At 57.4% G+C, this 14,761-nt stretch overlaps 4 protein-coding genes across 4 annotated transcripts; 2 read left to right on the top strand and 2 right to left on the bottom strand.

The window, feature by feature from the left end:
• Positions 1–393: 393 nt before the first annotated feature.
• Positions 394–5,481, bottom strand: PHSY_006422 (likely protein kinase; the record flags this gene model as incomplete). The annotated part of the gene is made up of 1 exon (XM_012337024.1): positions 394–5,481. One exon carries the CDS (start codon positions 5,479–5,481, stop codon positions 394–396), a length of 5,088 nt encoding a protein of 1,695 aa, XP_012192414.1.
• A 960-nt stretch (positions 5,482–6,441) lies between these two features.
• PHSY_006421 (hypothetical protein) lies at positions 6,442–7,705 on the top strand (the record flags this gene model as incomplete). Its single annotated transcript, XM_012337023.1, has 2 exons — positions 6,442–6,674; positions 7,678–7,705. The coding sequence occupies 2 exons, from the start codon at positions 6,442–6,444 to the stop codon at positions 7,703–7,705; spliced, it is 261 nt and encodes an 86-aa protein (XP_012192413.1).
• A 3,880-nt stretch (positions 7,706–11,585) lies between these two features.
• PHSY_006420 (hypothetical protein) lies at positions 11,586–12,887 on the bottom strand (the record flags this gene model as incomplete). Its single annotated transcript, XM_012337022.1, has 1 exon — positions 11,586–12,887. One exon carries the CDS (start codon positions 12,885–12,887, stop codon positions 11,586–11,588), a length of 1,302 nt encoding a protein of 433 aa, XP_012192412.1.
• A 315-nt stretch (positions 12,888–13,202) lies between these two features.
• On the top strand, positions 13,203–14,744 carry PHSY_006419 (hypothetical protein; the record flags this gene model as incomplete). The annotated part of the gene is made up of 1 exon (XM_012337021.1): positions 13,203–14,744. One exon carries the CDS (start codon positions 13,203–13,205, stop codon positions 14,742–14,744), a length of 1,542 nt encoding a protein of 513 aa, XP_012192411.1.
• Between the last annotated feature and the right edge of the window lie 17 nt (positions 14,745–14,761).

The following is a 14,761-nucleotide window of genomic DNA, read 5'->3' as shown; positions in this document are numbered from 1 at the left end:
CCCTGTATACCATGTAATGGACCTTTTCTCTCTCTCTCTCTTTCAGGCTGTTACCCGCGCGTGCCGATCTCGATCCCGTCATCACACGCTTCATCGCGATCGCGACTGTTCTCAAGCCAGCCACACAAACACGCACGCACCTCCAAGCTGTTGATTGGAACAACGATGGTTTGCGTAGCACAGTGAGAAAAAGGAAATGCAATGCTTAACGCGGTCTGTGGCAGTTTTGTTAACCCCCCCTCTGGACGGGGGATGATGGTATATGAGTGCATAGATATGGAGCAAATGGCAATGCAGGGAGCGCTCTCGAGGCTAAGCGTGAATGAAGCCTCTGAGCAGGGTCATTAATGGTGTCGTGTCGAGGCATCCGGGGAAAGGATCGTGGAGATGGAATCACATGATGATACAGTCAGCCTTGGACGAAGCGCGCCGAGACTTTTTGCGGTCGTTTGCTGATTGAGGCGTGGGCGTCGCTGGACCCGTTCCGAGCTGCGCTTTGCTCATCCTCTTGGCCGACGGTGTCAATTCAGCCACTGCACCGCTCGAAACAATGCCAGAGCTGAGTCGACGACGAAATCGGTCCTTGGAAGGTTGCTTGTCGATAGGTGCGGCGGGTAGGACAGACGTCGATGCGTGAGGCAGCCGTTGCTGCTGCTGCTGCTGCTGCTGATGCTGCTGCTGCTGCTGCTGCTGATGCTGCTGATGCTGATGCTGCTGATGCTGCTGATGCTGCTGATGCGATTGGCGCGATTGCTGCGGTTGGTGCTGCTGTGCTGATGAACCACGGGAGCTGGACTGACCCAGGAAAAGGCCACCAGCGCTCGAGATGCTGCTGGCGCCACTGATGCTGCCGTAGCTCATCGAGCTGTGCCTGCGAACGCCATGAAGCGCCCCGTTGCCATAGGGACCTCGCATCGCCTCAGGACTCTCGGGGACCGGAGGCGGTGGCGACGGCGAACGTGGCCGACCCGGGATCAAGGAGATGCGACGCTTGCGTACGGCCGCTTGATCCTTGTTGGGAGGCTTGCTCCCGAGCGCCCCGTTCCTGCTGGGAGGGGAAGGCGGCATTCCGGCCTCGATCTCGGGGCGGGCAGGTGCGCCAAAGCCGAGCTTGGGTTGCGAATCGACCGTCGGCGACTTGGACTGCCTTTTCAGTCCGAACGGCAAGCGGAAATTGATCGGCGTTGGAGCATTGTGGGCAGCCCCGCCAATCGTCGGCGAGAGCGACGGGAGTTGAGCGGCCGACGACATGGGGCTCGTCTGATCCATGGAGGTCCTTTGTTGGAACAAGAGCAGCTGAGCGCGCAGGTTGCAGGGAGAAGGCGCATAGCCCGCACACCGCGCGTGGCATACCAAACCGCACTCTTCGCACAGCACGGCATGTTTCTTGACAGGCTCGCGGCAGATCTTGCACGTCACCGCCTTGCTGAAAGTGCTCTTGACAAAGGCATGTGGCTTGGCTTCCTCGTCAGCCAAGAGTCCGAGGTCGATCATCGACGCCTCGCCGGCGGGCGAAAGCACTGTTGGACTGCTGGGGTCGATTGCGGGCTGGTTGACGTGAGCAACGGAAGAGGTGTCGATGTTTGGCAGCGCGTTGACATGCATCGGCGGAGACGTTTTGGGCGACACACCGTTGATGGCGAGAGCTGCAGATTCAGCCGAAGCAGGAGACGTGTTGGCTCGCAGCGCCTCTAGATCGGGACGTTGCAAAGTAGGAGGCGGCGACGAAGTTGACCTCTCCATGACAGGCTGTGCAGGCCGAGACTCGGCCTCCTCTTCAAATATACGAGGATCTAGTCGTCTTGCATCAGCACTGATGCGACGCAGGAAAGGAACACTGTCCTGCGGTCGAAGCTCGCGCAGCTCCCTGTGTCCAGTCCACACCTGCTGCATCCACTCGTGCTCAAAGAGCATCTCGGCACTCGGACGCTTGGAAGGATCCTTGTTGAAACACTGCGTCAGCAGGTCGCGGAGGGCATCCGAACACTTCTCGGGGATGGGCGGGCAGTCGTCCTCGACGATCCTGAACATGGCCGACATGGCGAGCATATCGTAGTAAGGCGGCTTGCCGGTCAGCAGCTCGATGATGGTGCAGCCGAGCGACCAGATGTCGGCTGCAGTAGTGACACCTTTGAGCTCGATAACCTCGGGAGCCATCCAGTTTGGCGTGCCGATCGCGTCATTCTTGTTACCCATCTTCTTGACCGCCTTGAGATTCAGCGAAACGCCAAAGTCGGACAGCTTGATGTTGCCTTGCTTGGTGGTCAGGATGTTGGCAGCTTTGAGATCGCAGTGCACGACGTTCTGGCCGTGCAGATAGTTGAGACCCTCGAGGATCTTGACCACGTAGCTGGCCACCAGCTTTTCCGGAAAAGTGCCGAAGGCCTTGAGCGTGTGCAATAGCGAGCCGTTCTCGACAAACTCGAGAATGATGGAGACGACGTCCGGTCCGCGCACGAGGCCCTCGTACTTGACGACGCTCGGGTGGGTGAGGCTCTTGAGAAGGTCGACTTCGCCCATCAGGTCGTCCACCTCTTCATCGGAACGACCCTCGAGCTTGATTCTCTTGACGGCAACCATGCGGCCCGAGTTGAGGTTCAAGGCGCGATATACGGATCCAAACTGACCGCGACCGATGCAGTTGCCCAGTTGGTAGGTCACATTGGGCTTTCCCTCTTCCGCGACGACGATCTTGTGTTTGGGACCCGTGGCGTCACGACTGCCTCTTGTCACTGCCGAACCGGCGTCCTCCGTGGCGAGACTGCCGAGAGTGTTGGTGTAGACGGAACCCATCTCGGAATCGAAGCGGCTGCGCGATGTAGAAACGTAGGAGCGTTCATCCACCGAAAGATCAGGCGAGCGTCCTCCCATGGACGCGTTCCGGGTCATGGAGGGGAGGTGCAGGTCGGAAGAGTAACGCATGTGTCGGAATTGGGGACGAGAGGCGACCTTAGGGGAGATGCTGCTGCCGTTGGTGGCAGTCGCTGTTGACGCACCGGAAGACGCTGTCGGAAAGGTGTCGCTGACACCGGCGTTCAACGAAAGGTTGCGCGTCATTCGACGAGCGCCAGGAGAATCGTTGGCACCACGAGGGAAGGGGACGCGGGGCGATGCTGCTGCCTCCGACTCGCCGTTCGACTGCAAGCTCAGATTCAGCAGTGATTCACGCGAGGGGTTGAGCAGAGACGGACCGGGGATGAGCCGCGCGCTGTGTCGCCTCGTCGGAGCATGCCGAGGTGGGCTCCCCGAGGTGAAAAGGTAGTCGTCCAGATTCTCGGTCGATCCGATGACAGCCCTTGGCAGCTGACCCAGAGCGAGCTCTTGACTGATGCGCTTCTGCGATGTGGTTCGAGCCAGCGGTGCGGGTCTGACGGCAAAGCCCTTGGTCGATTTGTCCGACTCGCTGCTCCCTCTCCTTCCTTGAACGCGGTCCATCGATGTGGATTGCGTGCTGGTGCTAGAGAATGATTCTGCGGCGGCCAACGAACCGGGCTCTGCTGCGAAATTGTCCTCGGGCTCTTCGGCAACACCCGTGAGACTGATCGCCGACTCGCTTAGCTTGCGGTCGCGGTATGGCATACGATTGTCGTCGTCACTGCTGAAGCTGTTCTGCTTGACCGAATCGGCAAATGTGATGGACGAGCCCTTCATCTTTGGCAGATTGAGCTCGCCAGAACGACGCTTAGAGTCAGACTTGCCCATCAGGATGCGTTCTGCTTCGCGTCTGTTCTGCTGTATCGCGAGCAGAGTCCTTTTAGGTGTGTCGTCGTTCAGCGACAGCTCCGAATCGTTGTTGAGGCGGTCCAGATCGCCATTGCCCGCGGACAGCATCTTTCGGTCCTGCGCACGTGGCGTGGAGGGAGGCGTCATCGAGGTCGTTCTCGGCTCAATTTTGATGGCATTCGCGCGAGCCGCTGACACCTTCGAGTTTCGCCTGACCATCTTGTCCGTCGCCTGAAGTGTGTGGACAACGCGAAGTAGGCCCTCGACGGTACCGTCAGTAAGATCAAAGGCTTGAAAGAGATCCTTGGAGCGCAGGCCGAGGTGGTCACGTGCCGCTCTCAGGAATCTGGAAATGTTGTCAGATTTGACCCACTCCAGGTCTCGGCGGTCGATTCGGTCGACGCTACCAGGCCTGAGACGATTCGCGAGTAGGCAAAGCAACACGCCGTCGGCGATGCTGAGCCAGAAACTCGATGCCTCGATGCTGGGATTGTGCACTTCCAGGCTCACCTGCGAGACGAGCGACGAGATGCGTTGCTTGTCCAAAGCCTGTTCGGGCTCGCTCACACGTCCAAGCTCGCGAATCATGAAGGAGCGCGCTTTCCGAATGCTTTCGAGAGCAGCTTGAGGCGACGCCAGCTCGGACATGTCAAAGGACGCCGTCGTGGTCGCAGTCGCCGCAGAGAGCATGGTGAGGTTGCTTTCCGACAACAGGGTAGTGCCAGATCCGACCGTCGCGGCGCTCGTTTGGCTCGGCTGCATCGAGACTTGTGTGGAGGATTCACCTACCGAGGTGCCGGCGTCTTCGTTGACCTTGCGGCTGCGTCGGAACCAGGCGCCGGCAGTCGACTTGGGCTCCGACTTGATCGGTGACGAGCGCGCGCTGCCATCCATCGTTGGGCTAAGCGTGTCCGTGCTTTCGTTCTGTCGGGCCCAGGACGATCGGGTCGCGTCCGAATCGGCGCTGCGCAGCGTGGCGGTGCTCTGTTTGCGGGAACGGGCGTCTTCAGGCACCGCACTAGGCTGCAGACTGTCTTTGCGTGAATCGACGGCGCTCATGGCGGCGGCAAAGCTCGAATATCCCAGTCCGGGCGAAACGCCGAGACGTGGCGAAGCGCTGGCTGCGCGGCTCTGATTTTCGCTACCGGCGCTGGAGATGGCAGCATTGGACTGAGCCCGCGAGCCGCGAACGAGCTTGCGCAAGAACGTGGGTTCCTGGGTATCGAGCAAGGGGTCTGAAGCGAGATGGAGCTCGGGAGTGGAGAGGGAAGCCGCTTCGAGGTTGGTAAGGTGCTGATTGCGAGTCGCTTTCCTTCTGCGCTCTGCAGACTTTTTGTGTGATAATGGCCGAGTGGGCGATCCCGGACTCGGTGGAGGCAAAGGCACACCGAGACGAGCGGGCGATGTAGGAGTTGAGGAAGCAGCAACGTTGGAAGCGGACTGAGAGGGCGTCACGGACGCATCAGAGGAACGAGTATCCGAAGCGATCGATCTGGACGTGCTCGAGCTCGATTCGTCTTCGATGTTGTAGACGCGGCGATGTGGGATCGATGGCGAATTTGGCGTGCCACGAAGACGAAAGGGCGATGTTGGCGTGGTGGGCGAAGGAACTGACTTTGCTGTCCGTAATGAGCGGCCATTAGCAGTGTTGGCATCGCTGAACGGTGCGGCCGGCAAGCGGTGCGCATCGGCTGAGCGATGATCCATATTGACGAAATCCGGGGCCGATGGAAAGATGGCGGCTGTTGCGGCAGCCATGGCAAGGTCGGCGTAGGTGTCGGACGTTGGAAGAGCGGAAGATCTACAGATGCTGGACGATGGTGCAGCAGAGAAGCTCAGAGGACCTCCATACCTGCTCGAGCGAACTCTGGTACGGCTGAGAGGAGCCACCTGTTAGCAACGCCCGGGACCAACGGGGTGGAACGTGAGCAGGAGTGCCAGGCGCGTAGAGGAACTATGGCTTTTTGAGTGTCTGCAACAAAAGGCTTGCTCAGCCCCTTGACCGAAAGCTGTCGGGAAGGATAAGGCAGCACCTTGCTTGACTGCTTAATGACGCGGTGTTGCTGCGATTTGAGCAACGGCAAGCTCAGAGTTGGCAGCGTGGGATGGAGCCAATTCTGTTTATTGACTGGAGAGAGGCGAGAGCTTTGTTCCTGCGTATTGCTGGATCGCGGGCGCCACAGCAGTCGATCCAATCAATGCGAGATCCCAAATCTCGAGCGGACGCAGACACATTAACGATCCGGAAGAGGACCGGCAGCAGAGTCGGGAAAAGGCAGAACGCCGTCGCCGAAGTCCAGGTTCGGTTGACTCTGTGTTTGACGAGACAGAGTGTGAGGGGCAAACTTAGCGTTTCATACAAGCGTGGGTTGCAGAAGGTCGGATTAAGGTCGGCAACGCCCTGTGCCGACAACGACAAGGATTGAGTGCAATACCTGAAGCTTTCCCCGATCGAAGCGTGGAGATCGAGATGAAGGAGGAGACCGAGAGCGAGATGTAATAATGGATTGCGTTGCGTTTCGGTTGGATTCAGCGTGTATAACGAGCGATCAGCAGAGCGACACACCTTATGGCAAGCCGGCAGTGATTGCGGAAGCAGCGTCGGTCGATGAATGCTGTTGATGCGCGAAGCGCGACTGTCGAATATCGGTGTACGTGGTCGAGAGGAGAAATGGAAGGTACACGCAGCCGCTTGATATTATGCCGACGTCAATACCGATGATGACCCCGACAATGGACGCTTCTAAGACCCCTGATTCGTATCGCACAATGCTCGATGCGATGAGGTGTCGATGGTCCGTAGCTAGCTCTTCCTGCAAGTGTGTTTGCCTGACGCTTGAGCTGAGCTTGCGAGGTGACACTGCGTCGCTCGGCGGTGATGAGGTGCTGGAAGCGAATTTGGTTTGCAAATGGTCGGACCGATACGTTGGCAGCGTCAAGAGTCGAGACAGGTACCGAAAAGGATAAGTGTGGTGGTGGTGTCTTGCCTCGGTCACCGAGCAGCGATCAAAGCCAAAGTCAGTCAGTCAGTCGGTAGGGCGGTCACACACGCATCAACTTTGCGCGTTCAGGAGGACGACGGAAGGCGCCGCCCGCAGCGCTCCATCAATCACCATGCAGTAAATGAAACGCTGCAGGAGACCTGGCTTTCTTGACCGCGAGAGGAGAGAGACACACACTTCCGAGTGAGAGAGAAGGCATGTGGACAGTGTGTTGTGCCGTCAACTCAAACGAGGCTGCTGTGGCTCGGCTTCCAAAGGAGACTCAAGATTTCATGTCTAATTTTTAATTCTATAATAAAACATCTTTCCACGGCTGGTAAGTAAGGTGCGCGCGCCTCTTGCCTGGGACCCACTTTTTGTTTTGTTTCTCTTTGGCTCGAAATGATTCTTGGCTCCCGTGATTGGGATGCGCCTCGGTTGTTGCTCCTGGTCGACCAACCAACACCGAAACAGTTTCTTCTTTTTTGTTGTTTCAGGGTTCTGCTGTCTCGGAGGTGAAATGAAGTTCGGACTGTAGTTATACACTATGATGTGGATGGTAGCATGCTGTCACTCTGGTACACCCATTTCCTTTCCACAGCCCTTTCCCATCCCGTTCACGCTTGCTTGTTGCCGCACCGGATTCCGTCGCTGTCTCTTACGGACCGGACCTGGAATCTTGTCGGCATCCGAGACGTTTCCTTTTTGCCTGCAGCATCTTTGCTTCTCGCGCCGTAGACAAAAGGTGGCAATCCGGAAACATCACCGGCCAACAACGAATGTGTGTATTCGCACCGCATGCTTCGTCATCCACTGCAGGCTGTGCATGATCACGCTGCAGGGATCGCGATGTGCTTTTTCGTGGGCTGCGATCTTCGACAGGGAAGCGTACATTGAGGCAACAAAGCAAGGCAACTGTGGAAACAATGCCGTCGGTGGGCTTCGCCCTTATTTGCTCTTTGCTGTATCGCAGGCGCAGTCTGATCAGCCCGCCCATGTGACAATCGTCTCACAAACGACAATGGAGAAAGCTTGGTTTGGCCCGGCTCTTGCCATCGTCATGAGTCTATAAATGAGACCGACCACCTCATGTTGCGCGTCCCAGGCCGCTCAGCAGACACAGCCGCGGAAGGGGGGCGATGAGATTGACGAGCATCTAGCCGATGATAAGTTACACTTTAGCGGAGCTAAGCGATGCAGTCCGCCGTAGAGTCCGTGGCGGCTTGGTTTCCGCGCGTGATGAGCTCAGGGTACAAGCTCGGCTAAATGGATGCTTAGCCGCGTACTGTGGTTCTCGGCCCATCATGGATGCTGCAACGGAGCCAGGCTGAGCAGCGTCGAGAAGAAGGTTCGAATGTCTGCGATACGGCACGCGTGCATCTCTGCGTCGCTCTGAGCTTGCTTCTGGTTTCTGCCGAAGCGGTGATGGAAAGAGAAGAAAAGCGAGAGTAACAAGACGGAGGATCCGAGTGCAAGTCACCCCTGACTGCACAGCGCTTGCACGCCAAGCTCCCGTCGGCTTAGCCGCCGCGCGAACTAATTGCAAGCGAGCCAGTCTCGGATCTGTAACCTGCGTGACAGCTGACGGACCCTGACGCCATTTGCTGCCCCGCTGCAGCAAAGTCACTGACGTTGCAGAACAGCACGCATTATCGCAAGTGAGTCTTGCACTGGCGGAACACAGAAGCGACCACGTTCCGTTCCCCTCTGTCCAGCCGTCCGCTCGGCGTCGCATAATGCAGCGGGATAAACTGCTGCAAGTCGTCAACATTTGAAGGAGCAGTCTCCTGATTTCGACCTGCAGCACAGATCCATCGGCTTTGCTTTGAAAAGGAAATCGCTCTTGCGTTGCTCACAACCACCGGTCAACACTGTTTCTGGAAAAGATGGGTTGACAGGACAACCTCCTCGCTTGACAGCATTGCAGTCACCGCTCAATCGGCGTTTTCCCTCTCCGCACTGTATCCGATTCGAACGAGCGGAGGCAGACTGCAAGATTCTGCAGTAGGAGAAGGTATACGATGTACCGCATCGACGGCGGAGACGGTCTCCGTCAGGGGCGCACGGTGAACTTGCAAGCAATTTGCGATTGGACTGGACCCTGACAACGCCATCCCGAGAAAAGAAGCAAGCACGTTTCTGTGATGGAATTTTCCATTGCCGCTTTGGCCTTGTCGACGCAGTTCGCGATCGCTTTGGCTCTGCACGCATGCAACCACTTGCGCTCACTTAGAACCGCATGGCATGAAAGTTGCCAACATCGCACCTCCTCTGCACATTCCGGATGCAAGATAGCGTCACCGACATGGCCCACATCTGCATCGCAACGAGACCCGGAGTAAATACGACTATGAGACAACGCCCAAACCCCAGCGGACTGCCTTACGAATTGCCAATGCAATCGTAGCGCCCTTCTTCGTCTAACCAACATTTGAGTACCTTTACCTCCGAGACAGACGGACAATTTGCATACACGGAGTCCGGCGAAACCTCTCTAGAAATATGCCGACATTGGGCGAACCGAATCGCGCAGGTCCAGCAACGTTGCTGTGCGGCGCTGGACGCACTTTCTGGATCCTGTCTGTTTGCCTCGTACATTCATCCAATCCTGCCGGACTATGCTTTCATGGTCGACCTCTCGCGTCATGTCCTACCGCGCCCAGATTCCTTGGTAAGGCTTGGCATAACGGACGATATAGATCACTGACTGCCCGATGTGGACTAGGTCTCGACGAGCGGATATGGTGAGGGTCTGCTGGCCGATAGAATGCGCCCCGCCTTCCATGGCTGCGTCGATTCACGGCCCGTCAGCCACCACCTCCACCAATTTTTAATGAGTTGGAAGTCCGATCCTTCGTAAACATGAAAGGAGGTGCGACGCCATTCGCATCATATCTTGGCCCGGTCCCTTCCACCAGAAATGGTCGACGCAGGCGGAGCAGAGAGTCGTATCAGTCCTCGCTGATCGGTCCAGCCTGAGGGGGGCGGCGAAAAGGCTCGTTCGCCGCGACCGGCTTCCCCGCTTTGCGCCCCGCATTTTATTGATGGGTTCACCTTGCCTTGGACATTGCAGCATGGCTGCCAGGGACAGGGTCCACGCCCTTTTCTTCTTTGAGACCCTGAAGCTGAGATGCGAGACAAGCTTTCACGACTTGCCTCTATCGCGCGTCACTGCCTCTGTCGTCGCCAGCAAGACTCCAGTGCCAGGGGACGTTAGCTATGCTCTTTGCATTCGATAGCAGACACACGTTCAGGGTCGCATCTTCGGCGGCGTCGAACGAGTGGCTTGGGCTGGATGGTCCTGTACACGCCCGGTTGTCAGGCGGAGAATGACCTGTTGCGAAAATGTATACTGCGATCGCCAAGTCTGACAACGCGCCTGGGAGCACCGCCCCGTTAAGCAGCAGCTCCGTCGGTCACTGCCGGCGTCCTTTTTGTAGGTGCCTCGTGCTGACGTGCTAGTCCACGCCTCGCCTGTTGTTGGACATCCGCGTTCAGCATAAGTTATAATAAAGCCTGTCTCGCTTGCTCGCTTGCTCGCTTGGCTTGCTTGCTTGTCTCACCCGCCTGTTTGGACCCTTGTTTCGGGAGCGGCACTGGTGCTCGCAATTGATAACCTCACCCTCGCTCTACTTCTCATCCACGGGGTTCAACATCTTCTGCTTCCAGCTATGCGTGATGCCATCATCTCGTATGGCCCGATGACCCAAAATCGTCTGCCGCACATGTGCGGGCTGTTTCAGAGCGAAGGCTAGATAAGCGCTAGCCCCAAACCCCCTCACTTCTCGCTTCGAGTCTGCTGGCGACCCCGAGGCACGACCCTAAGCCATGGAATTTGACTTGTTCGTCTCGACGGCCATACGTACACTGTATGCGCCGGACAAGCGTACCGGGTGCTGAAAGCTTATCTTTGCTCTCGCCCCTGGAGTGACGACAATACGTGCGGAGAACATGTGCGGGGTAAATTCCACGGACGGCCCACATCTCGAGCCGGAGCTTAGCTTGTGTGGCTTGGTTCGGGTCCATGTCAACAGGAGTTGCCCTGGCGCTCCGCTGCCCCTGGAGGTGAACCCCCCTTTTTCCGCAGTCTCGGTCTCAAAGTCATGACCCAGATGATTGGGTCGCTTGCGTTTAGCATCCAGTTCGAAGTACGCTCGCCCTCTTCCTCTAGTCTAGGCCTCGGCACGGCAGCTAAGGGCTACACATCACTAATGCGAGACATGAGCGTCATGGTGTACAATAACAGATAAGGATCGGGTCAGAGGACCTCGCATTCCCGACCTCTCGTCTTTCTTGGCAGGCCGAACTCCGACAGCGCCACCGAAAAAAGCGGCTTCAATGTGAGCATTCCACCAGACACGAGGCGCGTGTAACAGGGAGCACTGCTCCTCTTTGCGTGCATGCCGCGGACTGCAACCAGACACCATTCGGCGTGGAACCGGTCATGCATGCAGACGGATGCAAAGTATGTCTGAGTCGATGCTGACCGGGCCGACGAGTGGGTTTCGTGGTTGCTGTATTCTTCTCATGTCCGCATCCGAACACTGCGAGTCAACCGCATCGGATGTCACTGCACGGACGGATCGTTCTACACGACTTGGCTTCAAACAACTCGCCAACGAGACTCGGGCGCCACTCACCACTTGTGCGCTTTTCCTCCGTCGAAGACGTCTTGAGACGGTCTTGCTCAACAATGATCCGAGTTCGACGCGTGCACGATTTCGTCGGGCAGTAGTTTCGCTTTCCACAGCTTCACAGGTAGCCTCAGACGTCCATGCGGTTGGCCAGATTGAGCTATCGGATTGACAAAAGTATACACAGGGTCGCTTGCATGGACGCTAGTAGGCTGCAAATGATGACAAGCCGCCGGCGCGTGCGAGCTTAGGAGTCCATCTCGCTGACGCATTCCCAAGCACCCTTGAGGTTCTCCTTCCACAACGTGATCTTTCCGTCGCCGCAGCTCACCGCGAGCACGTTGCCGCTGACGCTCCAGCTGACTCTCCAAACGGTGTCGGGGAACTTGTTGGTAGCAGCAGCTGGTGTTGGCGAAGACGAGGCGGGATTCAATGCCGTCTTTTCCCAAGCGGCGGTGGGCGAGTCCTGTGTCCAGATCAGGACGGTGCGGTCCTGCGAAGCGGTGGCGAGGTAGCTTCGTGGCAAACCGACGTTGGGAGCGAAAGCGACATCGCGCACCCAGTCCGAGTGACCCTGAAGCGACTCCGCCTCGACAAAGCGGTTGGCGTCTTGGCTGAATTCCCAGATCTTGACCGTGTTGTCGCAGCCTGCTGACGCGAAGCGCTTGACGAGCTTGGGCTCGGCGCTGGATGCGGCGGCGGTGGTGGTGGGAGCGGTAGACTGAGCAGAGATGAGGGAGCCGGGTACAACCGCAGGAGCCCAAGAGACGGCGTTGCAGCCAACAGGGTGTGCGGCTACGAGGTCGACAGCCCAGGTGCCGTCGTTGTTGAAAGTGAGGACGGAGACGTTGCCGTCGGAAGAGGCGCAGGCGAGGATGGATCCGAGCTCGTGAGGAGCCCACGAGATGGAGTTGACGGAGGCGGTGTGGAGGGTGTGCTCCTTGATCTTTGTCCAGCCACCTGCGGACGAGATGGGAGCACCGTAAGCGGATTGGGAGCCGTAGGGGGCTGAAGCAGCATTTGAAGCGGCTGCACCGTTGTCCTTCCAGATGATGACCTTTCCGTCGTACGAGCAGCTGGCAAGGATGTCGCCGAAGGTAGGATGAGCCCATGAGACCTGCCAAACGGGACCTTGGTGACCGTGGAGCGTCTCTGGCGTGGTGGAGGGAGTGCCGTTGACAATGTCGAACACCTTTACGGTTCGATCGGAGGAGCAGGTGGCGAGACGTTTCCCGTAAAAGTCGAGCTGTGCATCGTGTACCATGTCCTCGTGTTGGGTCTCGATGTTCTTGGGTCGCTCTGCAGAGAGCGAGAGCCCTGCAGAGGAGGATGTGACGGTGGTCATCGTGGAACGCGTGTGTGTACTGTGCAACTGTGCGTGGCGAGTTTCGTCGGGAGAATGATCAGTGAGGTGTAGGCGGTATGGTGTGTGTCGACGTTCTCTGCTCCTCTTGTGTGTATATTGCGACGACGTATGCAGCAATGACGGGGATGGAGGAGGGGAATGAGAGATGGTGTGTGCGGTTGAGATTTGGAAGTTCCAGCGCATCCGCCGTGCGAGCACAGACACTTTCCAAAACGCGTCCACTCTCGGCCGTCTCACATCTTTTCGCCGCTCCGGTCAGAGTGTTAATTAGAGACCTAACAATTGTATTTTATGGTGTCGTTTAGAAAGCCGGCTATCTCTCCGGCGGATTTGTGCAAGGCAGGTACACGATGCCTCAACCGCGCATTTCAGCCAGGAAAATGATTCCCCCACGAGCTGAGTCAAATGAAATGGCAAAGTTGGACAGTCACTCGCCGAGACACGCTTCATCCTCGTCCTCATCCTCATCCCCTCCAAGGCTAAAGGGCAGTCATCACAATGCAGAGGTCTTCCATATCTTCACAACGCAGCAACGAAAGGAGCCCACTCCTCTCAGCTCAAGGAACCTCAACCGCTCTACCACCAGACGACGCCATACCCTCTCAATCTCTGACGCCGTCCTACACCCCAGCAGCTTCCTTTGCCAGATCACGCAAGCTCTCAGTCACAACACGGCCTTCTCTTGATCAGGACGCCACACCAGAGACGGCACGACTGCTCGATCAAATATCAGACGCCTCCCCTACCACAGACAGCAGAGAGGATCGCTCACCCTCCTACGACATCGAGCGCGGTAGCTCCTTAGACGACCCAGATCGTACAAATGAACTTCCCTTCCCATCACAAACCGACCCTTCGAAACCGTTGCGGCCCAAGAATTATCGCATCAAGAAGAATGCTTCCAAAGTCCGAGGCTTCGTCAAGCGCAACGAGGGGATCCTGCTGCTGGGTTTGGCGCAGCTCTTCTTTTCCACCATGAACTTCTTCTTCAAACTCATCAACCTTCTTCCTCCTGAGGAGAGCCCTCCAGTCACAGCGCTCGAGATCATCTTTATTCGCATGTCCATCACCTGGGTCGGCTGTGTCGGCTTCATGCTCGCATCGGGAGTAGAGAACCCTTTCTTGGGTCCCAAGGAGGTACGCAAGCTTTTGGCGCTCAGAGGCTTCGTCGGCTTCTTTGGTCTTTTCGGTCTCTACTATTCCCTTCAGTACTTGTCGCTGGCAGACGCAACCGTCATCACTTTTCTCGGTCCCCTAGCCACAGGTCTCTTGGGCTTCGTAGTGCTCCGAGAACCTTTCACGCTTCGCGAGGCAATGGGCGGCATCGTCAGTCTCAGCGGTGTCGTGCTCATCGCTCGTCCCGCTTTCATCTTCGGAAGGAAGGCGGCCGACTCAGACCTCGATCAGCCGCTCAGCATCGATCTTACCAATTCGACAACCGCCATCCATGCCACCGCAAATGCCTCTGTTCAAGCTGGTGCCGCTGTCGTAAAGCATCTTTTGCACAATTTGACTTCGAGCGAGTTGATACGACGCAGCGCCGCCAGCACAAACGCTACCGTCGTTGACGGTGCAGATGGCATTGTCACTATCGACGGTGTCACCGAGAAGCAGCGTCTTTTTGCTGTCGGTCTAGCACTCTTGGGTGTCTGTGGCGGCGCAGGGGCTTACATCACCATCCGTGCCATCGGTCGACGCGCTTCCGCAACCCACTCGGTCGCCTACTTTTCGCTCTACTCGACCATCGTCAGCGCCCTCCTCATGTGGTACACAGGCACCAAGTTTGTCCTCCCCACGCAACCCAAGTGGATCCTCCTCCTCGTCTGCGTCGGCATCTTTGGTCTCGCCGCTCAGATTCTGCTCGCCATGGGTCTGCAGAGAGAAAAGGCAGGGAGGGCTGTTTCGGTCACCTATCTGCAGATCGTCTATGCGACCCTGTATCAGCTCGTGTTCCTGCACATCCCTATTCAGCCGCTCAGCGCCATCGGTATGGTCATCATCCTCGTCTCGGCTGGTTGGGTCGCCGCTGCCAAGTCGTAGAAAACCTCCGCAGGCAA

The sequence above is a fragment of the Pseudozyma hubeiensis genome (genome assembly GCF_000403515.1).
Source record: "Pseudozyma hubeiensis SY62 DNA, scaffold: PHS58, whole genome shotgun sequence".
In the NCBI taxonomy this organism is placed as follows: Eukaryota; Fungi; Basidiomycota; class Ustilaginomycetes; order Ustilaginales; family Ustilaginaceae; genus Pseudozyma; species Pseudozyma hubeiensis.
Note: the sequence above shows the minus strand (reverse complement) of the source record. Positions and strands in the feature narration are given on the sequence as shown.